The sequence below is a fragment of the Vipera berus genome (assembly GCF_964194415.1).
Source record: "Vipera berus genome assembly, chromosome: 2".
NCBI classification, from domain to species: domain Eukaryota; kingdom Metazoa; phylum Chordata; class Lepidosauria; order Squamata; family Viperidae; genus Vipera; species Vipera berus.
The window spans coordinates 74,256,950-74,284,484 of NC_138203.1; the positions used below are offsets into that span (position 1 = coordinate 74,256,950).

General features: G+C 34.8%; 1 protein-coding gene across 5 annotated transcripts in view; it reads left to right on the plus strand.

Moving 5' to 3' along the window:
* Positions 1 to 27,535, plus strand: part of KDM4C (lysine demethylase 4C) — a 218,205-nt gene that overhangs the window by 75,511 nt on the left and 115,159 nt on the right. Inside the window, exon 10 of one of the 5 annotated variants that reach the window (XM_081319372.1) lies at positions 20,755 to 21,184. The exons of 1 other annotated variant lie outside the window; for it this stretch is intronic. In XM_081319372.1, coding sequence (XP_081175498.1) covers positions 20,755 to 20,790 — 36 coding nt within the window. In that variant the 3' untranslated portion in view covers positions 20,791 to 21,184. Of the gene's footprint in view, positions 1 to 9,308; positions 9,362 to 18,165; positions 18,538 to 20,754; positions 21,185 to 27,535 lie in introns of those variants that run through there. 3 more of the 5 variants (XM_081319371.1, XM_081319373.1, XM_081319374.1) reach the window with 3 other exon arrangements.

The following is a 27,535-nucleotide window of genomic DNA, read 5'->3' on the forward strand; positions in this document are numbered from 1 at the left end:
CATAAATATGAATATCGACAAACAAATTTTGGCTAGTATAATTTTATTTCTTTGCATTCAATTTTTTTACTGATATAGTATAATTTTGAACTCTAGCTCCTCAAAAATACCAAAACCTATTCTCATTTACTCCTTTGGAAATTTTCTTAGTGACAATCTTACAGAACAGTGCTTTATCATTTATCACTAGAGACTTCACTCATCTGTTTAATAAAAATTAAATACGTTGCATGATCGTAATAATCATTAGGAGTTGGATTGTTCAGTTGGGAAGAGCATAGGTGAGCATAGGCATGAGGTATTTCATCAGCAGTAACTGCATACATGTGTTCCTGTTGATGATGATGATAACTTTATTGTCACTTTGAATGTACACCAATCGGCATACATCAAAATGAAATTTCGTTGCATACAGCTCTCAAAGGGTCACCACCTCCGATATATACTTCTTGTTCGTGGCCCACTCAAATTTTACATTGTCCATTTTAGTCTCTAGGGAGTGAACGATGGCACACAGGACAGATGGAAATGGGGCTCCATGTGGATTAGCCCTCAAATTCGCTTGTATTCTGACAACCTCACCTTCTTTCCTTTTTCTGATCCTGACTCTTCCACCTTTTCCTTAAAGAGGCCTTGCTTTTTTTCGCCCCTGGAGCACACTGCCGCCGCCACCAACTCCTCCAAAAGCCTCTCTCTCTTCCTCTGGGCCTGCCGACAGCCTCATCCAGTTCCTTTGCTCCATAAGCTCCAGGTCCTCTCCTCCTCTGCCTCCTCTGGAAACAGCCCTGATTTGCAATACAATCCATCACTGGGCCAGCAGTCAGATCTTGCTGCTGGTAGAACAAATTCAAACAGTGCCAACGACTTTTAACAGTCTCACCAACAGTTCCAAAACAACTAGAAACTCACCATGCCAGCAAAGATTGTCGGTTGTATGTCGTATGTTACCTTAGTTCCACCATGTTGCTCAAACACATTAAAATCTTCCTGATCATGTGGCCTATAGCCCTTACTATCCCTCCCAAAACTATTTGCCTTCAAGAGCCAATGCAGCCGCAGCCATTCCAGGCGCCGCCATCTTAGCTGATAAGGATAGTTTGCAAAGGAAGTCAAATTCCTTAATGTTTGTCTCTGTACTTTTAATTGTTTGATGTGCAAAATGGCAGATAGAATATGACACTAATAAAATATGAAATAAATAGTTTTGTGTGGTTTGTATTCCAAAAGGCAGTATGAGGAAGTCATATGGTGAAAATGTGGTCAAAGAAAGGTTAGTTTGTTTTTCATAGATTAAATATTATTCAGAGTGTGTTTTTTGTTTACCTAATCTTTGAGGAAAGAGTCTTTACCGCACGTGCAACATTTTGGTAGAAACAAATTTAGTATTTTTTTATAGTGCTAAGGACAGATTAGGCAGGTGGATTGTTTTCCTTGATCCTTCACATTCATTCATTTTTAATCCTACCAGAAAGAAATATAATAAGAATAAAAAAATGAACAAAGCTGGTTCACTATATTCAGTCATACCTCCTGGCCAGATTGCTGAAAGGAAGGAATCTTAAGTATTTTCTTATCTCTATTAATATATAATCATTGCATTTCTGCAAAGGTACCAAAGAAAGGTCATAAGTGTGAAAAATGGTCATAAATCACTTTTTTCAGTGCCGTTGTAACTTTGAAGAGTCACTGAAAGTCGACAGCTACCTGTATCTAGTAGACATAGATACTTCTAAAACATATAGCAATAATGGAGTAAATCTAGTCAATAACAAATTAATATGATACACCCCCCCACCACAAACAGAGATACACACATACGTACATTCACAACATTCCTCATGTTTCTGTATAATTATGAAAGTATATCCACATGCGTAATATGACTTCTAGAATCAGAATATACACACACTTACCTGATTTTGTTTTTGCTTTATTCTTGTAAAAATATATTTAATACATAGTAAAACTTTTTTTTAAAAAAAATCAAAGCTTCTTTGAATAACAGTAATGAAAGAACCTTAATTGCAAGAATATATATCCATAGATTTAGAAAATCTGGTTAAACCTCTTGCTGTTAAATTCAAACTAGCCTTCAGTATTATTCAGCATCTTTAGTTCAATATTGAGAACCATTAGAATGTTAATTTCATTTTCAAAGTACCTGCATATATTTTGTTCATCATGAATGATGAATTCGCAGTGCCTTCTTATTTCTAGACAGCCTTAGCAAAAGCTGCAATTAAAAATCATAAAAATTAAACAACTCAGAAGTACAGAAGAGTAAAAAGAGTGAGGGTTTGAAAATTCAAAAAATTAAAGTAATGCTAAGAAATTTCTTTGAAATCATATTCTGTAAGCCTTGGTAATGATACTAAAGCTATACAGAATTATCACTGAAATAAAACTGTATTAGTGATGTATGATACAAAAATTGTAGATTTATTTCTTCACAGAGCACAATTATCTATCTATCTATCATCTATCTATCTATCTATCTATCTATCTATCTATCTATCTATCTATCTATCTATCTATCTATCTATCTATCTATCTATCTATCTATCTATCTATCTATCTATCTATCCATCCATCCATCTATCTAATATGATAGAGATCACTATTCATTTTAAAACAATACAGGAATACATTTCAGTGGTGCATTATGTGGAAACCTGTTTCAAATATTTTGAGTCATGAGATTTGAAAGAATCAAATGTGAACGCTTTCATTAAATCTGTTTATTTAATTCATATTGTTACTAGTATGGAAGAAAGGACCTTTTAATCTTTATTTATTATCTAATTATTATTTTGTTTAACTTCCAGAGCTCTTCTGAAAATGTATGTGTAGAAGAAAAATCACATTACTTAAAATATAGCATTTATTCACAAAATAAAACCAGACTTTTTTAGACAGAATCAAAATAAATGAAATGCAAAGAAGTAGCTGCATGATTATGATCAATGTCCATATTTCTTTCACCAGAGATGCAAATACAACCTTTTGTTTTATTTATTAGTCACAATGTTTTTCAAAGTGGATTCAAAATACCAAGATATATAAGCAAATAGTGATCTATCAATAATATGGAGCAAATAAAAATATTCATTTCCTCGATTGTGGAGAGGCTTATAGGTATGGGGTCTAATAGTTCTGGCCTTGCACTGGAGCTTTATCCTTTTTGCTTTATCCTTAGTTTAATAAAATCTTTTCTTGGAATGTGAACAGTATTTTTTTCTTTTTAATTAGTTGGCAAGCCAAATTAATGACTGCTGCAATGTGTTTCAAATAGAAGCCCAATCACATCAGATTCTCTTCTAAAAGGATTATGCTCAGTTAGACTGAAGGCTCAATGCTGAGTTTTTAGTCTGAAGGCTTCTGCAAGATTCTATTATATTTGTCAGCTGTTAATATCTAAGTAAAACTGCTAACTAAAGTCAATCTTATGTTTAGTGCATTGTTGATAATACACAGCTTTCTTTGTCCCTATGACAGATTACATTAATGCAGCAGTTTCCCAGGAAGGGGGGAACACATTCCAAGGAGGAGGGTGGTGGGTGACAAGAGATAGCACAGTCCAGAGCTGGATCATGGGAAGAGGATAGCCACTTCCTAGAATCTCAGGCTATGGCTTTTATCTTAGGGTAGATTCTGCCTATATGATATAAGCCAGGGGTCCTTAACCACCATTCAGAACCAGTCTGCCCAAGCAATGGGTGATCGTGTGAGTGCGCACAGCTCCACTTAGTGGCATGCACGTGAGGAACCATCCCCTCTTCCCCCTGCCACTGCAGCCGGTCCGGAAAGCTGGAAAGGTTGGGGACCATAGATGTAAGCAGTAAAAAACTGAACTTAAAATCTGGATTGTTTTGCATCATTCCTGGGCTACATCTGACATTCCCTGTTTTTCATCATTTTCATGTAAGAGTGGAAGTGCTTAGTCAGCACTTGGCTGAGGCAATAAATGGGATGAAGCCAGCAAACTGTATCCTAGTCAGATAATATGGTACCAGGATAGTCTGAGTGAATAATGTGTCTTTGTAAATTATCAAGTTTGCATCTTGAGTATACCTTTAAGTCTGTGTGGTATTAGCAAAAATCTCTTCTATGGATTAAGTAAAAATCCTTAGCAATATTTTGTAAAGACGTTCATATCCTGAAGTATTGCAGCCATATTTATATTGCAGTTTTATTCATTCCAAATTCAAATTTTGGGCAATTTTAAGTTACGTTTGATTTTTAGAGGATATTTTATATTATAAATAGAAACCAAATACATAGATCTGAATAGTGGTAATACCAGAAAAGTAATAACGAAAAACTGTTGAGTCATGAAGAGGACTAATGTGATGCTGTGAGGTTTAAAATTGGAAGTTATAATTTTTTCTTCACTTGAGCAGGTAGATCTATATATAACTGTATAGCATTTTATTATTAGTTTTCTGTATATTCATTTAGAGGTAAATTGTAACGTTTTCAAAAGAGTTACTTATTAATTTTTTTATGGGATTTTATCAATGGGAATTTTGATCGTTTTATTTGGCTAGAACAGTGCTCATAAAAGAACATTTTGATGTTATTTTTATTGTGATAAAATCTAAATATAAAAAAGTATTTGCGGAAATAAGACATCTAGGAATACGTATAATCAGAATATAACTTGAAATAAATACTGAAAATGCATTTAAACTTTTTTACTTATATCACTCTATACCAGGTAATGTTTTTCTTGATTATCTGAAGAACTCAATGTCCAGTATGCCTTAATAGTTGTAGAATATGAATTAATATAAAATATAATTGTCACTCTTCATTTATATTCATGGCCATTATGCAACCATGCTTACTGTGCAGCTTTTTTTCTTTAGGCACAAACTATTTCTGGAAAGTATTACAATTTTGTTCCTTAGCAATTAAAATCTTTGGTCCAGCAGTTAACTATTGGGCCTTTTTTCTCTCTGAGAATAATTATTTCTCAGAATTACATTCTATATCTGATATATATAGGCATACATTTCAGCTTCACCTAACTTTTCAATAAGGAAATGTACAATGAAAGTATTTTGGCAAACTATTCTGTGTCTCTTGGTGAAATAATGAATCGGTATACAGTTGGTGTAAGTTGAAGCAAATACGTCTCCAGGGATAGACATGGAAGAAGGAGTAGCTGAAAAAGTGAATAATATTACTAGTGTCAGTTTCCTTAAAATAAAAATTCTACTCAATCATTTCTATGCTGGACTCAGCAATGAGAGAGAACAAATTTAAAGAAATGTGGTTTTAGATATCAGAGATAGCTTCTTTTAAACAGCAGTATGAGATGTGAGGAAAACATATCTCAGTCAATCAGATTTTTTAAATTTTAGAAAAATATAGTAGCTTTAGGCCATGATATGTGATTGATGCATTATAAATGTGAATCAAATTTTCACTTGTAACACAAAATTCCAAGTGACTGAGATATAAATTATATAAATTAATAGGGTTGCGTTTTATTTAAACATTAGTGCAATTTTGTTGTGCAAATGAAGAGGGGCTGGAGATTCTTAAAAAATGACTTAGATCTGGAAATTAAACGAATGTATAGTAACAAAATCTTTTGTCTTAATTTCCTAGCATTTTTTCAAGCCTACCTTTGAAGAAATATATTTTCACACCACCTTTGTTATTTTCATAGAAGTGGAGAAAGATTCATGCTATAAAAGAAAACACTGCTTTGTTGTTTGAAAGTGGTTTCTGCAGAGAGATATAACCTAGTTTAGAATTAAGTTTGATTGTATATATTTTAACTAATAGGGAAGTCCAAAATTGCATGTTATTTTCAAATCTTTTTTGTAGTTTTGCATTTGTCATAATCCCTTGTAAAACTGAACTGATACTTGCTGTTTGTGAACTTACATTAGAGCAATATATATCTTGATTTTTCCCGATGAAATGAAATATTTAGACAGAAGTATTTGAAGCAAACTATTACTTTTTGCTTATTCATCAGCAGAGGGCAGTGTAACCTCATATATTTGTAGGCAGTCAACTTGTTTATTATTGGACACAGAGTTAAAATATAAGGATATGGCATAAAATAAGCAGGTAGTATCACATATAAACCTGATGGCAATGAAATGACAATTCAGGTGAACATTATTACTACTACTTAATAGAACAGTGAAACTTTATGAAGTTATTTTCTAACGGCGAAGCGTATTAAGTTCAGCAAGTCACAGTGATTAGCTTCAATGATGATGCTATAAATAAAAAACACTACTTATTTGTTTGAAAAATAAGTTTCATCAAATTCTTATATGAATTAGAGATTCATCTGCAGGATCATCTGTTAAAGTTCTGCTGTGAATTCCTCTGAGATAGTAGTGTTTCGATGACAGAAGTCAAGATGATTTTAAAATCATTTTTGTGGCATACTGACATCATTGAAAATTGGCTTCCATTGATTCACTTGCTTATACTGTGTATTTTTATAAATCTTTCTTATTCTCAATTAACCTTTCCCCCCTATCTCTTGCAAAAACTGTGATTTTAAAATGTATGTATATGTGTATGTACCATGTTTTCCCCAAAGTAAGACCTACTCCAAAAATAAGCCCTGGCTTGATTTTGGGGGGTGGACCTCATATAATCCCTACCCCTGAAATAAGCCCTAGTTTTGGGGTAAGGCGCATGCCTAAAAATCAAGCTAGGATGGGGGTGGAGCTTACCATTGCACCCAGGCCTCCCATGGATCGACAGTTGCCTAACCGGCCCTCTTCTTTTGCGGCCGAAGGAGCAGCTTCATTCTGCAGCTTCAATCTGTAGCTCGGTTCTTACCTGCACAAGCCTTCTGGAAAGGCCTCTGATAAAGGGCAGGCTCAAGCTTCATTCTCAGCTTCAGAATGAAGCTGCTCTTTTGGCCGCAGAAGAAGTGGGCTGGCTGGACTGAGCTGTTGGTGCTGCCATTGCAAAGTGAGTGGAAAAGACCCCCAGCCCCGCAAATAAGACCTGGTGCCTCTTTTGGAGGCAAAAAAAAATAAGACTGGGTCTTATTTTGGGGGAAACACAGTATGTATGTGTATGTATTTATAACAACAACAACAAAATAACAACAATAATAGAGTTGGAAGGGACCTTGGAGGTCTTCTATTCCAACCTCCTACTCTGGGAGGAAACCCTATACCAGTGATGGCGAACCTTTTAGAGACCAAGTGCCCAAAATGCAACCCAAAACCCACTTATGTATCATTGGGTGCTAGGTGGGCGTGGCCCATTATATGGGTGAGGCCAGTTGGGTGGGCGTGGCCCATTGGGTGGGCATGGCTGCGGTGGTAACGGCAGACTGGGTGGGACTAAAAAGTTGAATCAACCAATTCCAACTTTGCGAGATCTTTTTTTTTCCCTGCAAGAAGTTGAAATTGATTGATTGAACCTTTTTTTGTTTTTGCACATGGCGGCGGAGGCCTAAAGCGAAAAAGTTTTATAAAACCCAGCTGAAGGCCTAAGACTGGGGCAATGGCGCACGTGCCACAGGTTCGCCACCACGGGCCTATACCATTTCAGAGAAATGATTGTCCAATCTCTTCTTAAAAACTTCCAGTGTTTCAGCATTCACAACTTCTGAAGGCAGATTGTTCCACTGATTAATTGTTCTAGCTGTCAGGAAATTTCTCCTTAGTTCTAGGTTGCTTCACTCCTTGATTAATTTCCATCCATTATTTCTTGTCCTGCCTTCAGGTTCTTTGGAGAATAACTTGACTTCCTCTTCTTTGTGGCAACCCCTGAGATATTGTAACACTGCTATCATGTCCCCCCTCGCCCTTCTCTTTTTTAAATTAGACATACCCAATTCCAGCAACTTTTCTTTATATGTTTTAGCCTCCAGTTCCCTGATCATCTTTGTTACTCTTCTCTGTATTCTTTCTAGAGTCTCAAATCTTTTTTACATCATGGTGACCAAAGCTGGATGCAGTATTCCAAGTGTGGCCTCACCAAGGCATTGTAAAGTGGTATTAATACTTCATGAGATCTTGATTCTATCCCTCTGTTAATGCAGCCTAGCACTGTGTTGGCTTTTTTGGCAGCTGCAGCACACTGCTGGCTCATATTTAAGTGATTGTCCACTAGGACTCCGAGATCCCTCTCACAGTTACTACTATTGAGCGGGGTACCACCTATACTGTCCTATCTTGTCCATATGCTGGCTATGGAAGAGTGTATACCAATTAAAAGAAAGTCAAAGTATATACTATAAAATTGTATTTTGTTTAATGAAAAATACAGAAGGTTGAAAGTATAGATTAATTGTTATGTGAAGGGGACTGACTCTTTTCCTGCCACTCCAGTTTAACAATCAGAATAGGTTTTGATGAGAAAAAGAAGCAGTGAGAAATGAATAAAATGGATTCTCATTCCTGCCATTCCATTGATAAAATGTAGTACTCTGGAATGTATTTTAGGTTGATAGTAATAGAATTACTAGTAGGAGACAAAAAAAAATCTAGCCTCTTCCCCCCCAGCCCTCTCCCCAAAAAATTCCATACGTAATCAGGTTTGGCACTAAATATATTTGACAAAAAGTTGATTGTGTTTATGTAAATTATATAATGGGAAAACTCTGGTTGGAAATTTATTCAACAGCCTTAAATGAAGATATTTCTGAAAAAGACTATTTATCAATTACTATTGCACAGAGATACAAAAATGATTAAGCAAGAGCACCTACTTAGTCAAATTGAAATAGTATCTTGAAATCCAAGTTACATAAGAATATGTAGCTTGAATTCCAAGATACTATTTCAATTTGCAGTTTTCTTTCATGAAAAGAGAATAGAAAGAAAATAATATTGGATCCTAGATGCTGCTGAAGAATTTTTCAATATAATTTTTAATATAATATATATTTTTCTTTTTACTATTTCGGACATGTTGGAAACAAAAACTTCTAGATGAGAGAACAGAAAACTACATTTTAATTTCCTTAGTTTTTGACTATCAAGAAATTTGGTTGGCGAAAGGTGTTGTTGACAACTGAAGCCATAATACAGGTAGACGGCTAAGAACATGGAAGAACAATCCTGTGGCAGTGTCTCTTATATAGATTTTAAAGGCTGGTGTATTTTTCATTCTAAAGTTACTCACCAACAAGAGAAATCATAGCTTCATACTTTCCTACCCATAGCTCCCACAAGTTAAAGATTGGCATGTACATAAACTTGCACAGTTTGCCCCCTTCAGTAAGAAGTGTGTGAACTGAGACAGTTTGCTCCCTTTCAGTGAGAACCCATTTCAATTAAACAATTTGCAACCATATTTTTTGCATACAGTAAGTGCAGCGCAAATGAAATAATTCAGATCCAAAGCCATGTCCCCATCACAGAACTCTTCTTACGGTATTTGAATCTTTAGCTTCTGAAGATTCAAGGCCCTCTTGATTTGTAAGTGATGCGGCACAGAGGTATGTAGTTTGTTTGTGCCAGGCAAAAATGGTTACAAGTTTCAGAGTGTAGTCTTTTAATTTGATGAACTGTTAATTTATAAATTACTGCCAGTATTTTAATTGCAAGGTTTTTTGGGGGAGGATTGTGATTTGAACACTTGTTTGCAGTATTTTAAATTAGGTTCTTTCCTCCCTGTCTCCTTCCCTCTCTCTCTGAAAAGGAAAGGGAAATAATGTAATTTAGTATTGCTGAACAAGGCTGATTATCAATCGTTTTTAGCTGCAGTTTTGAAGTTTAAGGAGAAATATACATTTGATTAAGGTCAATTCTGTCTGCACAGTAAAAATGATAGAACTGATTTATGTTCAGGGGCTATATGAAAGCATAACTGGCAATGACATTTTAGTATGTGTTTATTTCAAATTTAGTATTCAAATTATAACTTTTTCTGAGTTCATTTTTACTTTTGCCATTATAAAAAGAAAACTAATTACATTGAATATTCTAGTATTTAAATTATTTCATTCATAAATCCTGTTCCTGCAATCCTGCAGTGTAGATTTTGTCTACCATAACCCCCTCTCAGTTTTCAGTTTCCTTGAAGGAGAAATTACAGTCAGGTGTTTCAATCAATGGGATGACAATCAGGTGCGTGTATATGTGAGTAATTTATTTATTATTTATTTATTAATTAGATTTCTATACTGCCCTATTCCCGAAGGACTCAGGGCAGTTTACAGGGCAAAGTTAAAAACAGTTAAAACAGTACAAAGGTTAAGATAAAGTTAAAATTAAAATAGGATTAAATAACAATAGCCCAAATTTAAAATTTAAATTTAAAATTAAAAATTTTAAACCCCTCAGTCCAGGCCAGATAAATCAAACAACCAAGTTTTTAGGTCCCGGCGAAACGAATGAAGGTCGGGGGAGGTCCGGAGTTCCACAGGCAGGTCGTTCCACAGGGCAGGCGCGCCCACAGAGAACGCCCTCCCCCTGGGGATCATCCGCCGGCACTCACTGACCGGCAGCACCCTAAGGAGGCCCTCCCTGTGGGAGCGCACAGGATGATGGGAGATTGATGCTGGCAGCAGGTGCTCCCTAAAATAACCTGGACCCATGCCATTTAGGGCTTTATAGGTCATCACCAGCACCTTGAATCTCACCCGGAGGGCAACCGGAAGCCAATGCAGCTCGCAGAGGAGAGGTGTTACATGGGAGTATCGGGAAACTCCCATCACAACTCGCGCGGCCGCATTCTGCACCAGCTGAAGCCTCCGAGTGGTCCTCAAGGGCAGCCCCATGTAGAGAGCATTGCAGTAGTCTAACCGGGAGGTCACGAGCGCATGAGTGACTGTGCGTAGGGCATCTCGGTCCAGATAGGGTCGCAACTGGCGCACCAGGCAAACCCTATGGGTTATGTGGGAATGTCAATGGGGGACAGGGAGAGAAATGAATTTTTAAAATTGCAAGATTTTGTTAATGTAATAATTATTCTAATAAAGTAGAATAATTTCATTTGGGCATGCTTGTTTCGACTATTATGCAAGAGTGACTCCAGACATGCAAATCTAAAAATTTGCTGAGATTTAGAAAAGCAAATTTGGTTATAACTTGTATTGTTTTAATAAAATTGTTTATAGTACTAGAATGTTTGCCCCTTAGCGTTGCCTGCAACTTGAAGTGGCCTATAAATAATTATTTAACATTTTAGCCATTGTAACTCAATGAATAAATACAAATTAAGACGTACTAGAAGAAGTCAGAATCTGTAGTTCTTAAACTCTGCTGAACACTATTATCTTTCTCAGTATAGGATTGTGCTATTTGTCAGAGAAAGAAGTCCTCCAGTTATTTTTAGAGATTAGAATTATGTTTCCATAATATTTTATTGAAAATGATTTAAAATTATTTATTTTACTCAGTATACAGAATGGTATTTTTCCTTTTTAGAGCCTAGGCAACATTTTTGTCTGACTGTAAAATTGCTATCACTGAGAAAAAAGTTTGTAAACTTTATGTGGCTTCTCTTCCCAAACTCTTTTAAAAAGATAAAGTATTGTTGCTCCTTGTATATTAAATTTTAGGATTTGGGCTAGAAGTAGTATGGAAGAAAAATCAATTCTGGATTTCGGAAGGAGTTAGGACTATGGAAAACAAGAATGTGATCAGGTATCAAGGGGAACAAAGTAGAAAATGTGAATTTAACAATTAGATATTTCTGGCAGCTGAAAGTCAGGGGATTCAAAAGAATTCTCTCTGTACCTTCCTTGTAGAATATACAGCTTAAACTCTCAGAATGAAGTTTTCTATCTTTTTTTTTTAAAAAAAGAAGATTGAGAAACCTTACTAAAAAGAACAGTCAGCTTATTTATAGAACTTTTTTTCTGTAAAACTACTGTAGTGACAAGGCCTATTTTAGGATAACAGGCAGTGGTCAACAAGAATGACCTCTGAAAAACATGGTATACTTCCAGGAAAGCAAATTGGTGGATCTGTGTAAAGCCACAATAAACAATAAATTTTCAATATGTGTAGTTTGTTAACCTGCTTAGTTGCTATACATAAGGCAAACAATAGGGAAACAGGGAAAGAATTAATTGTAAAAGATGCACATAACAAGAAACATCATGTACCAACTTAATCACAAACCAGCAATGCGTATGTATGTATGTGCATGCAGATTAAATGTAGCTTGATTCTTTTGCATACAGATCAATATTGAATTTAGAACTCTGCAAAGGAGTAATAGGATGATTTAAAGCATGGGCGCTCAACCTTTTGGCTTGTGTGGGCCGCCCTGTGTGAAGAGGAATTGTCTTGGACCACAGATAAAATATATAATGTAGTTAGTATATATAAATCACACAATAATGTTAAATGTTTACAATCTTGTGGGACTGCATTACTAGCTATCCAGGGCATGTGGCCTTTGGCCACAGGTTGGACACACCTGATTTAAAATATATTTCTGGCAATGTTTGTTTTGGTAGAATTAAAAAGCCTAAGATAAAAGATAAAAATATAAAATTTGAATCAAATTTCAAGACAGTTTTTAGGTTGGAAAGGATCTGACATCTTAACACACGGTGGTTTATTGTCTGCCAGAATCAAGGATGTGACTATTTAACTAAAGACTTATTAAATAAATACACTGACAATAATCTCTTCCTGCCAATATACAGTATATGAAGACAAAAGGCACTGAAAAGGAAAGTTAGAGCTTTGAATTCTGAAAAACTGAAAAGATATTAACTCAAGTGTGGTTATTCATCCTTCCAGTCCATAGGAAACTACAGGAAAGGAATAGAGAAAGAGAGAAAGAGAAAGAAAAATTAGAAATGAATTGTACCGATAGATTAGGTTTCTAGAAGCATGGTCCACATTATCTGGATAACAGACTGCTGGTACAAGAGGGGTTCTACTTCATAAAGATTTATAAATCTTTATTTGACCAAATCATGGTCAGGAATCAAGCTGAATCCTGTGGAAGTTAAAAAATCTGAATTAGAGACCATTAGTAAAGATGTATGCACTGTGGGGGAAAAACTGTTGCTGCAATGAGGCCTATGAAAGTACATAATAAGATCAGAAGAACTTTGGTTTATAAAGTTCACGTCTTTCATTCTCTCTACACTAATTGTTGGAGTACAGGAAATAATTATACAGCAAATACAGCTTGTACTAAAGAAATAGAAGTACACATCTGCTCAGAAATTCAAATGAATGAAGTTGGTAATTGTGGAGAAAATGGTTAAAATAGTTGGAAGAAATAAATAAAAGGGTGATTTTAATTACTTGGCCATTTGTTGGGAGACAAATTATGCAAGAACAACGCATTATGGGTAGCTCCTGACATCACTTACTATCATTTTCTTTCACGGGATAGAAGGCACAATAGGAGTACTTAGTACTTATCCTAGACTTAATACTAACAGCATGGAAGATATAGATAAGAAATAGTAGCACAGGAATATTGGGGAAAACCTGACAATAGATTTAAATCAGTTGGACTTTGGAAATACGTTCATAACTTTCATAATTAATATTCATTGCACAAGCTTAGGATGGAGGTTCCCACAAAGAGTTTCTAACAGCATAATTGCAAAAATCCCAACAAAAATGATGGATAATAAAATAAACGGTTACACAAAAAGAGAAGGAAGCTTTGGATTATTTTCCTCAATAATAAATTGACAAGTGTAATATTTTTGACTGATTTGTTTAATTGAATTCTTTTTTCCTAGTTTTAAGACGTGTGGGGAATTCTGCATATTTATGCAGAAATATTGAACGTTCAAGTCACAACTCACAAACATTTAAGCACGACTGTGTATTATTTCTGAGAAATCTCAGAGAATAGATAAAATGCCAGGTGACAGTAGAAAGGCAAAAGTCCACATCTTCAAAAAAAGAGAAAAGGATTAGGAAACTAAAGATAAGACAGTTTAACTTCAATACTTGGAAAATTATAGAGTAAATCCATTTGAAAAAAAAATATCAGAGGTCGTCATGGCCTTGCCAGATTAAAGTTATCTAATTTTTAAAAACAAGGATTTGATTTAATAAATTGTGTGGAATGATACAGATACAATATGTTCTGTTTTCAGCAAAGCATTTGACAAAATACTTGATGTACTTGGCTCTTATCCTGTCTTATTCCAGAAAGCTATGGAAACCATTTTACTTTCAAAAGGACTTTACGTGTGCAACTCTCTAAGTATTATCATTTGCTTTAATGTGAGTTTGAAATTGTCCATTACCCTGTATCTGTAATGATTAAAATAATATATAAATACAATACAATAAATAAAACAACATATGGATGAGCAAGCTAACAATGTGTGCTGAATGGCATAAGCAACTAACTTAAAAACTACTTTGAATGGTCCTTATTGATGGTTCTTATTCAAACTGGAATGAAATATTAACTAAGACTCGGTCCTGAGTCATGTACTGTTTTATTGATTACCTAAATGAGGAAGTGGATGAAATGTTCATCAAATTAGTAATAGATCATGTAAAATGGATAGCTAATACCTTAAAGACAGAAAACTCAAAATAGTTTTAATAGATTTAGAAAAATGGATTTATAAATAGCACAGTATAAAATTTAACTGAGACAAGAATCAAATGTATTCAGTAAGAGATTCCAAGATTAGTAATAATATTTATGAAAGTGTGTCAGTAATATGATGTAGCTGCAAAAAAGGCAAATTCAGATTTGGATTGCATCAACAGAATTTCTTTGTTTCCTTTTCCTTTCTTTTCCTTTCCTTCTGAAAACCGGGACTTTGGGCTAGTAAGGCAAACAGGATTGGGGGTGGGGGGTGGGGTTTGGATGGAGCCAGAATGAAAGCTGGCCAACTAGTTATTCCTTCATTTCAGAAATCAGCCTCACTTTTGTTACTGGAACTCAAATGGAGGGAAAGGAATCGGCTGCTGTTAAGTGAGATATGGGGTATGATTATGGCAGATCTGTATTTAAAGATGAGATCTGTTACAATTTTGTCCAAATTGCTGGGTGATTCTCTAAATTCAGATAGGGATTCCATGTTTTTGGAATGTGTTCAGTCTGAACTAAGAAAGGAGCCTTTTTAACTTAAACACCATCAATTGTATTAGGTGGTATCAGAGCTGAAGATCACCAGTATCCTGCTAGGATAAAAACTGCATAGTGCATCCACAGAGCAACAAATATTAGCCTAAATTGCTCTCCCTGGTTGTCAGATGTATTGTGGATGTAAGAAGTAAATTGCTTGGTGGTATTTTTGAATTGAAACTTCCAGTACTTCACAAGCCTAAAAAAGGTTGCAGAACAAGTGCAAAGGATAATTAGAGAAATGATCTGTGAAAATTAAGTTATCTCTTGCCCTAGTTATTTCCTTAGGGTATAGAACTGTGACAAAAACAGATGATGTTAGCATGGTATTATATTGTCCCATGCCTTGAATTTATAAATTTTGAATAATGCAACATATATACAAACATTTTTAACAGCCTTGATTATTATTATTTAGAATAATATCTTATACTAAATGTTATTTATTCACTTGAGTTATATACCATCTTCATATTCAGGAAACTGCTAAAGTACTAAACCTCCAATTTAGCATTTTTCCTCCATATATCAATTACAGCATGGTAAGAACATATTATTTGATAAGTGCTTTGAGATTGCAGTCAGATACCATCCATTTTCTCGCTCTTTTGCTGTTTTAATGGAAATAATGCTGAATTTCCTGACATGTATGAATCAAATCATTGCCCTCATTGAGGAAGCACATTGTTGCAAAAAAAGACAGTAAAAAATATAGTCCCTATATTAACTAGGTTCTATACCATGTATACCTTAACAGTGGCAACCAATATCATAAATTGAACCCAGAAGCTAACTGATAACTGGCGCAGTTCACAGAACATGGATGTTACTTGGGCATGACATGGTCTACCCACCACTTGCGGACCAGTTGGTTTTCAAATGGTTCTCAAGGACAGCCACATGTGGAATACATTGCAGTAGACCAAAGCAAGGCATGAATGACAATAAGAAAAATCACACAGTCCAGGAAGAGCACAACTGACACACAAGGGGAATGCCACCCTGGGACAAGCTTCCAACTAGTCTTCAAGTTGGAACTGTGTGTCCGCGATGCCCTCTGATTGTACCTGAACATGGAAGTGCAACTCTATTCAGGACCAGAGATGGAAAATCCTCAGCACGAGGAGATTTGATCATCATAGCTACTGAATCATGTAAGGATTGAGTTTGAACGTATTCCTCCCTATCCAAGCCTTCACAACTTCATGTGCCAGCTGAAGGACAAGATATATAACTACTATGATCAGTATATGGATGATACATGACACTAAACAAATGGGACTCAAGTAGATGTTAAATTGTAGAGATGAAAGCATGCCCCGATACATCCTTCAAATTAAAGCACTGGACTTTTACCTTGCTCATACCTATTTAATTTAATCTTGGCCAGTCAGAGCTATTTTCTTTCTCAGCTGAGTTTAAGAAGATTTATAACTATCTTGGAGTGCACCATGTTTCCTGTTGATTTGGAGGGATAAGATCGCAAAGAACTTCAAAGTCCCTCTTTATTTTTTGTAGAAGGAAATTTATACTATAATAAGTTGAAAAAATACAGGAAAAATCTGGAAACATGAAAAAATATAAAATAGTGGAAAAAAAGAAATAAGTGCAGAAAAGAGAAAAGAAAAAAAATTAGGAAAAAGAAGTGACTTCCTATCTTCTTTACAGCAGTTAGAAACAAACATATTTTTCCTCCTCCCCCTTTAAAATTTCATACATATTTCCCCTCATTCCATATTCAATCTTTTTAATTAACAAAAGCCCAAAAACCCTGGTCATTTTAAATTTTGTAATGAAAGTTCCATAAAGGATTTTTGACCTGTTATGAAAATATATATTATTTCACTGCTGGTCAAACAAATCTACTTTATATTCTTTCCTTATAGACAGTATCTAATTTGCTGCTTTGAACAGAATTAATTGAGTACTGAAGTATTTTTGTATAGTTTGGTCTCTTGTCATTTTGGGCCTGTCACTCTCTCTAAGCACAACCCACATCAAAGGTTTGTTGTGAAAATAGGAGGAGGAAATTTTGTTGGATAGGTTCACCACTTTGTACTATTTGTAAAAATAATAAAGGGGGATACAAATAATTAACTAAATAAAAAAATCTTCCAGGCAGAGTGCATAGGTATATCTCTTGAAATATTCTCCTTACATAATTTCTGTTAGTGGTTCAACAGCCCCCTGATTGATTAGGTTTTCCAAATTTACTCTCAGACTTAAATACATTTCTTCCTCTCTTGGTTCCAGTAAATGCCATTTCCAGGTCTTCAATAATTGCTCTGATTTGTTATTTTCATTTTATAATCTGGGATCTCCATTTTTTCCATTGATTTAATTTCTCCAATCATTTATATTGCAGATACTTCAAAATTTTAAATTCATTTTCTCTTCCACATTTGCAAATCCATTCAGCCAGATCTTTCTTAACAAATTCAATTACTGAAGTTTTCACTGATTTTATAATAATCTTCCACAATTCCTCTACATCTTTTATAAAACATCACTGAGTTACCTTTTACAACTACAAATATTTTTTCCTGGTATTTGCTGTGTTAGTAATCTTTTTCTGCTTTCCTGATAATAGCCAGCTGGTAGAGCAACAGTGAAAAGCTGTTCAGAACCACGAGATGGGCAGCAAATAAATTTGATAGATATATAAAGAGATAGGTAGGTAGGCAGGCAGGCAGGCAGATGAAATGATGATGTTATCCATTCAGTCGTGTCTGACTCTGGGTGAAATAAATGACACTCCCCCCCTTTTCTTCCTTTCTCTGCATCCTTAACTTTTAATCCCATTCAACATATTCTACAATTCCTTGTCTTTTAGTGTGGAAGAATCCATTAATCATTTCTCTTTGAAAATTCAAACAAACCTCTTTCCCACAGAGACATGTGCTATTTATTTGATTTTTTTTAACCAATTTGAAAATGCTTTAAAATAAGGAGAGTCCCAACTCAGCTAAACCCTTTATCCATTTTAAATGTTCATAGTCTAAAATTTAGCAAGTTTTTTCCCCTGTAGATTATTTTTGATTACTTGTAGTCATTTCTTTCCATTTCCTTTTATTCGTGCCCTGGGATTTCCTTGTGAGGAGCTGCCTTCCAAAGTGCACATAGTTGTTGTCTCTTTATTCGCAGAAATTTCCCTGACCAGGGCTTAGTGCTCTGCTTCATTGTTGACCCCACTCTTCAAAGATGTGACAATCTGTCAATGCCGTGACAATGGATGTCGTCGCTCTGGCAACTGAGAATCAGCAGCCATTTTTTACTTTTGCTTCTAGCGTGCCTTTCCTATTCTTTTAGAGTTCAGATTTAGAAGGAGGGATGGGGTAAATGCTTGAGGGTTTAGCTAGCCATAACAATGTAGAAGTATGGGAACTCAAGGACATAGTCTGATAAGGTTTTGGCGGGCTGAGGGGCTGGTGAGAAAAGTCTGTGTCTTGCGTTAATTGGGGAATGTGATTTATGACAGCGTTTGGGGGATGGGAATTGCAACTTGTTACTTTGTATCTGGGGGGGAGGGAATCTCAGTTTTGGGTTCAACTATGTAAGTGCCGATACTTTGTTTCCTAATAAAATGTTCTTTAAGGAAGAATTCTTGCCTTGGAAGTTCTTTTACTGGTTTCATCTGTTGGAACCATGACACTGTCATGTTCAGCTGTAAATAGATGTTTTCTTTGTGGTTGTGTAAGTAAATATGCACTAAGTTGTTAGAGGAGAGATAGGTGATAGAGGATATTTAACTAATAGCTTTATATCTTTTTCACTTAAAGCCTTTTCAGACAAAAAAAATCAAATATAATGCAAACTTGTCCTTTTATTTCTACAAGCACAAGCCCAAGGACAAAATGCAGTATCCAGTCTGGATCGGTCATATTTGCCTTCATTCGAGACAAAATGCAGTAATTGTGTGTGGTTTTATCTTGTGCAAATAGACAAGATGAATTGATTTTGAATGAGTGACTAATTGAGATAACTGAGAGTTAACAGTTTTCAGTTTTACAGGCTTGTGAATCAGCGTTATAAGCTATATAATTATTTCTTGTAGTATACTTAAATCTCTTGATAATATATTTTAGCTTTACATTTGTTTAACTTATATATTTTAACCTATGATTAAAAGCTTTATTTGCATGAACATTCACCCTCTAAAATTAGCAGATGGGCTTCTTTTGCAATTTCTGTTTTTTGATGATACAAACACTGATACTCTTCACTGTTCAGTTGGGATGAAGAGAGCATTACCTGGAACTGGCATCTACTGTATTCTCAGATTTCTTTTTACTATTAAGTGTGTGTGTGTGTGTGTGTGTGTGTGTAAAATCATGGTCTACAGAAAAATTGACTAAATGTAGGCTGGAGGATACAATTACTAAGTAATTAGTTGTTTTTTTTAAATCACAGTGATTCATTGGCACACTTTTAACATTTTCACAGAGGTCTGTTCAGAACCTTCTAAAGCTTACAACCTTGTTTGGTAGGACATACCAAGCATACTGTACAACTATGCATATTCTATCTTATTTGGTGTTAGTATCTCTACCTTCAGAGCTGACCCAACTAATTTTCCAATCACTAGGGAAAATACCTTTATCCAGACTGGTTTCTATTGCTTTATGGTTATGGATGATTCTATTCCATGGCCCTTTAGGTTGGAATATAGCAGTCTATGTTGGCTTCTATAAGGATTTCCAAGCAACTGAAATTTATTTATTTATTAAATTTCTGCACCACCCATCTTACCTAAGTGACCTGGTTTATAACAAAATAATAAATAACTGTCATCTAGTATTATAGACCAGATTTCTATGCCCAAGAGCTGTAACCTTTGAAAGTCCATTCTCTCATGACAACTATATCTCCTTCCAGATAAAAGCTTGTTATTCACTTACATGTGTGAATTAGATTACAATGAAGAAATGGTTACTTATTTGTAATTACAATTCTTCAAACAATCATCAGAGTTTTTACAGAAGCAATCCTCCTATTCTCTTGGTCGAGATAAAGTCATTGTTCCTTCAAAACTGGGTGAAGAAAATGAAAAGTTTCCTTCAGGGTTTTTACAAAAAGCCTTTAATGTATAGAAAATTCTGAATAGAGCTTAGTGCAGGAGCATAGTCCATGTGTGTGCGTTCACAGATCAAAGTACAGGTAAATAACCATGGTAGCTCTAAGACAAAAATGTCTTAGATGTATAACTTGCAGGCTTTTAAGGGTTTTGGCTTGTTGGTGTTGGGGATATGTTACTAGATCCGAAAGACGGAACGCAGAGAATGTAAACATCAAATTATCACTTAGAACTCACCATGGGCAACATTAAATGAGTTTATTGTTATGCTTAGAAAATGCAGAAAGAAAGACACCCAGAATGACAACCAAAAGAATATAAACTTGGGAATTGGCCTTAATTGTCAGAAGCAATTGAATGCTTTAGAATGTTGTTCTGATATTGTAATAAAGCTCTGTTTTGAACCATGCCTTGCCATACTGGGAAGCTTCAACTGCATTCTAGCCTGACTATGGAGCACACCAGCTGGAAATGATACAACTCATATTTTTAAGAGATGTATTGTCAGTTCTTCAAATTATGTTGTGCACATTAATGCATTTGAGATCTGAATCAGTTACCAATGAGGCTTGATGTTGGGGCTATTATTATTTAATGTTGAATTGATCACTGAATGTAAGAATTTATTGGATATATTTCTTTTTGTTTATTTTTCCTAGTGCTGGCCCAAGACTATAGTAGATGTGGCAGCTTGAAGTTTGATCCCCATTAATAGTTGAATTTCAGTATTGTCTACACGTCTTCGGTTCCATGTGCTGACTTGTGAAGTAGGTTTGAGGCTGAGATAGCCCCAGAGACTGCATGTTGCTCTAGCATTTGTCACAGCAGGAAAGGAACTTGTTTGGCTCATTTCAACACTTTCCTCTGTATTCTCATGGACAGCCATTCTGAAGAGCAGTGCCAGATGCCTTCCTGCTGCTTTATTTGGATTAACTTTCTACAATAGCAAAACAATGGGGTAATCCTTTTAATGGCAAACCCCCCTCCCGTTTATTCTCCTGATGCATTGCCTGAGATGAGGGTCTCATCCGGCCTCATGATGTAGTTGACTCATTAAGTGCAAATGAATAAATTAAGTTAATTTTCCAACCCAAGTAGACATTACAATACAGTCAGGATTAGAATAAGAAAAACATCAGCAAAACATCAGCATCAATAGGCATCGGGTACCTACTGTATAAATACTCCAAGCTTTTGTTAGACAAGTGGGCTTGCAAGCTGTATATACATTTTTAACAAATCATTCTTTTATTTGCTCGGAAATGGACAATTAAAACTTTAAATAAGTTCCAGTTTTCACAGTTATTCTTTTGGTACGCTATTTTTGAACTTTATAAGCTGCCAAGATCTCCCTGAGAAAGAGGAGATCCTGTGATATCCCATATGCAGTCCTCATAGTTGCTCCTTATGAGTAGACCACATAAATTGTTCTGCAGTCGGTGTTGAGCTGATGGGAGTCAGGAAAGAGCCATCTTTGTTTCCAGGCATGAACGTAGCTCTTTTTAAGGACATAAAGCTCAACCAAGCGTCATTTTTTAATCACTTTGGATGTATTTTATTACCTTTGAAATATTAAGACCAGAATAGAGACTTATATGGTATTCACTGGATGAGTTGCCTTCTCTTTTGAGAAGTATGTTTAAATATTATTTTAAACTTTTGAAAAAATAATCACTTTTTGGATTAAATAGCAAAAGGGGTCTTAGAATATTGATTTCAGAAAGTAGCAATGAGTTAAGGCCTCATATGGAGGAATTACAATATTAAATAAATTACAAGCATCCTTCTAGGCAAATGGTGATTATTTGGGTTTCTTTGAAAGAAAACATGATATAGGACTTTTGAAGGTTGGACACCAGAGGGAGGTAGGAGATAATAAAGAGTTTAATTAAAGATTAAAAAAGGAGCAAAATACACCATCAATGGAATTTTTGATGGATATTTTTGAATAATGGTCTTTGGAATCATTTGATATGATTGATAGCTAGTCAGTCAATGAAGTTATAGAAGAAGAACAAGCTATATTGAATAAGTTTGAAGTTAATTTGAATATAGTTTTAAGTGTGACAAGTAATGAGAAGATATGGAAGATGTATTGAATATACAAACAAAATCAGTTTATATTTCATTGTTTAAAGGAGATATACAAGTATTAAATCAGAAAAGCAGTTTGCATAACTTTTTCTTACTGTATATACAAATCAGCTCTGTTAAAGTTTTGGAAGATTCTTTAAGAAGGGACAAAAAAGCTGAAAAGAATTCAACCTCTGGGACTTCATTCGAAGATGTTAAAAATCAAGACAGTTAAAAGTTTAGGAAAGAAATACGAGGTTGGGTTTTTTTATCATGGTTAAAATAAATAGTTATATTTGGCAACCCATCCTGGACTTCTGCTGAGAAGGAAAAAGTTTTTTGGATTTTATTTTTAGTTAACAGATGAGATATGGGGTGAAGAGAGTACTTATATTTCATGAGATGGTGATGTCACCATAATTGTTTATACTTGTTATGTTGAAGGGTGAAGTTATTTCTTTTTTCCTTTTCATATATTTTTCTTTTTAATTCTTATATTTTTACAGTCCATATTAGTTTTTATTTTTTTCTATTTATAATTTCTAATTACTTAATAAATGACCACAAAATCTTGCAGCCAATAAATAATAATATGGAAAACATCTGAAAACATAATTGAATTATTAATCTGGATAGCTATAATATACATGTCTTATGTTGTCATAATAGAAATCATAGTACATTTGGGAAATCACTACATCTGTGTGTTTGTATGTGTTTTTGTGGTAGAGAGAGATTTTGTTACATTATTAAGTAGAAAATTCTTTATTTTGAACTCATCAGATAGGAATTAATAATACTTCCATCATGTAATGCTAAACTTATGTCAGATGTGTTTCATACAAAGTTACAGTTGTAAAAATCTGTTTCATATTGGTTTCTGTTCTGTTCTTCCAAACAAGTTTCCTATTCTAATTTAATCTGGACAAAATTTTAAGTGGATAGGTAGAATATATTTCAACATATTTCTTTCTTGACATTGAAAAGACCACAATAGGAAGCAACTTTTCAAGACATGCTGAAAAGGGCTGTCACATTATCATTTCCTTTTTACATATATTAATAGTTTTTCTTTTTGTTACTATATAATGCATACAGATGTCTATTTTGGCATCAAATATGCAATTGGAGAGTAGGAAGCAGAATTGTTTTAGAATGGTCTTTATTGCTTGCCAAAAGTACTAAACTGCTTTATTTATGGTTGATTTATTTATGGATGATTTCCAGATAACTGCAAATAATTTTAAAAATATCCTCTCGAAAATCTGTGATGAATGTATAATTAAGATATGTTGTATATTAAGGATTTTTTATAAAAGGTTTGCAATTTTTTATAAGCAATTGACACCTCATTAAGAATAGCTTGCATTTATGCTACACAAATCCTATTGTCCAATATTATCAATTATCTCCACATTGCAGTTGCATACAAAGATTTAGGTGGTCCTATTTAAATTGTATATTTCAGTGAGCCCTCAAGTAACACAAGCTGTGTACATGATGCAAAGTTAAATGTGACTTTTTTCAGATAGAATATATATCCTATATATAGTTGTTTAAAGATTCAAATAAGAAAACAGTGAATATGGTAGGATATTAATCTAGTTGATTCAGTGCCTTATTTATATAAAGTGGTTAAAAAGGCCAAAAAAGTAACTGATGTGTCAACCCTACATTTAATCAGAAAATAATTGCTGTGGTATACAAATATTGTGGCCCTTTAACCTCTCATTTCTATAGTATATTATTACACATCTCTTATGTCCACAACATTATATAACAATAATCTGTGTGGAGGAGTTGTCTGAAGGAAACTTCTTTTCCAATCACATTGTCTAAAGTATAAAAAGAAAATCTTGAGAAGCCTGATAAATTTTGTTTCAAAATGTTTTAGACTAAGATTGAATGGTCACAAGCCAGACAAGATGCAGTTGGTTTGGAGAAAGATTGGTGAAGCATTTGGGGGAAAAAACACTTTGCCCAGTGTTAGGCATGGGATTGTGTAAGGACCCACCGCAGCTAACCACCCAAGAAAGCAGAACTCTTGAATCAGGCATTGTCTCAAAAGGAAACTTTTATTAGGGGTTAGTGACAGTTGGGAAGTCAAGGTGAGATCTGGGAAAAATCCCGCTTAAACGGTATAGTTAAACCAGCAATATTCTTCCTCCCACCAAAGTCGTAATGTCCATTTGAAATCCAGCCAATCCACTGGTGGCAACAGTGTGCAGGTAACTGGCACAGTTGGCGCACATCTCAAGGTCTTCTCCAGTTTTGTTTCTCTGTAACCGTCTCCCTGATAAGGGGGAGACATTCCTTTCTCTTTTTTTATTGAAAAGTTTTAGAATACATTTTAAAAACATAAACTCCCTCCCTCCCCCTCCCCCCAACTTACCCTCCCTCCCCCTCCCCCACCCCTGACTTCCCAGAGCTGAATACAGGGTATTAACTTTTACAAACTAAAGCTAGAATATGCTAACTAACTAAAAAAACACATTAAATTATATCACACTTTAACTCCCCTTAAACATAACTAAATAACTAACTAATAATGAATACCTAATGATACATCATATAAAACTAATATTTATTCATATGCTAAATGAAACTTTTTAGTCCCATATTTATTCTGAATATACTCGATCCATCTTCTCCATTCCACAATATATCTCTGTTGCGATTGTTTTTTCAGATATGCTGAAATCTTTGCCATTTCCGCCAGGTTTGAAACTTTCAAAGTCCACTCTTCTATAGTAGGCACTTCCTCCTTCTTCCAATATTGCGCTACTAAAAGTCTTGCTGCCGTAATTAAATTCAACATCAATTTAGTATCTATTAACAGTACAATCTGTAATAATACCCAACAGAAATAACTGTGGAGAAAACCTTATCCTTTTCTTAAATATCTTCTGCATGTTCCACCAAATTTTAATCCAAAAAGCTTTGACTTTTTTACAAGTCCACCATATATGATAATACGTTGCATCATCACAACCACACCTCCAACATTTAGGCTGACAGTTCGGATACATACTTGCTATTTTTTTTGGATCTAAATGCCATCTATAAAACATTTTATAAAAATTCTCTCTTAAATTTTGAGCCTGTGTAAATTTTACATTTCTAACCCATATCTTTTCCCAAGTATCCATTGTTATGACATCCTGAGAGACATTCCTTTCTCAAGTTGGGAGAGGCGGGAGAAGAAAAGTAGAAAGCAAAAGTTATCTCAAGCGAAAGCAAATATCCCCCCTCCCCACAACAGAATGGCAGTTCCCAAAACAAAAGCACAAGAGTAAATATGCAAGGAAGACAATAAGGATTTGGGGACCTGACAGATTGGTTCCAATGTGCTTTGGAGTTGTGTGGAAACTATATTATTATCATTACTATTATTTGTTAAATGTATTTGCCACCTACCTTGCCGCGGGGGCTAGTAGGAAAAGAAATACTATACATATGAAAGGATTCAACTAAGTATGAATATATCCTAGAAACTAATATCTGAAAGTCAGTGAAGAAATTGAACTGAAAAGAGGTAGATAGAGGCAACAGTCTGAAACCAAATCAACCATGAAGTACATTAGAGTAAAGAAAGATAACGGTTTTGGAATAGCTTTCATAGTCCCCAGGCTTGAATATAATTGAAAATGTCTCAGACATGCAGAGTATGCAAGGAAAGGTAAGAATATTTTTGATCTAGAAGAGTTCTACAAAGAAGAGTAAGAAAAATTCCAAAAAAGAAAAAGTAAGACTCTTATCTGGCTATATAAAATGTTTGCAACTTTTATTTCCGTCCAAGGAGGTATTTACAAAGTAGTGATTGGAAGGATGTCTAAACATCTGTTACATATATTCTGTGTTTTCTTAATAAACTATAAACAACTATTAAGTGTGCATTCAAATTTGCAAAAAGATATGTTTAACTTTGTAGCTTTCTATTTACCCAGGATTCATTAAAATGTTCAATTTGAGTAGGGGCAAAATAATTTAATTATTTTAATTATAATTTAACAAAGAAAGTCCAGTTGCCTTTTGAAAAAGCACCTTTGGGACAACCATGACCTGGAGGACGGAGAATCTCCATAGACATCTAGTAGGAAAGGGACACATGAGTTATATAGATTTTGTTTGATTTATGATTATTTTTCTTAAGAATTTTTTTTTCATCTAGACTCCAAATTCCAAACAGAAAAAACACGTAGTTATTTTCCATGTGAGGGTATGGGTATTTAGGTAGCTTGTTTTGGTTTGGGGTAACATTGCTTCTGCCAACCTAGCAGTTTGAAACCACGTAAAAATGCAAGTAGAAAAATAGGGACCACTACGGTGGGAAGGTAACAGTGTTCCGTGCGCCTTTGGCGTCTAGTCATGCCGGCCACATGACCATGGAGACATCCTTGGACAAGCGTTGGCTCTTCGGCTTTGAAACGGAGATGAGCACCGGCCCCTAGAGTTGGAAACGACTAGCACGCATGTGCGGGGGAACCTTTACCTTTACCTTTAACATTGCTTAGAGAATTTAAAATGGCAAAGATTTGAGCTAATACCTTAGCATCAACTAATTACTATGCAATATTGTTTTAATCATAGAGGTTTATGATCTGAATGGACAATGTTTTCCCCTTTTGTACAGAATCTATGTATACAGAGCTCTTCCTTCCACCCATAGCCCTGTAGTGTAGTACATTTAAGGTGAAGGAGAAATTGAAGAAGTTGGTTTGAATTTGCAGAGATCATCTTTTACTATGCTTAAATTGCCATATCAGAATTCTTTCCAAACTTTCAACATATACTCAATTGTATGTTATTATAGGTATCATGCTACATTGTACTGCTTGCCAATTGCATTAGGTTTTGTAAGTTAGAGTAGTCATTTCCTTTCTTTGATGTGGATTTCTTTTTTAGTCCATTTAGAAATAACAGGATGCTATCATTATGCCTGGAAAGGCACACAGAACTAGAACAAAATATATTTAAAGCTGCACAGAAATTACACATGCAGGGAAGTAGAACAGAATGATATGCTAAAGGAATGTGTGACTGACTGTGAAGTGAAGCCCATAGAGCAGCTGTGTCAACATGTGCCTACAACATGTTAAAAAAAAAGCTTTGTTATTTTTTGTATCCTGAGGATAATTTCCTGTGCTGGTTATGTGAACAGTCACCTTGACGTGATAGGTTTATTTGCTATCCCTGGCATTGATTGGTGTGGTTTGATTTTGGAAAAAATCTGCCAAAATTAGAGAGAACGGAATATAAAATTCCTAGCCTCTACAGATGACAGAATATTTGGTATGTGGTATTTTTTATTTTGAAGAATTGGTGTAGTGGCATTCTTTTTGTTCTTTATTTTGCTGTATAACAATG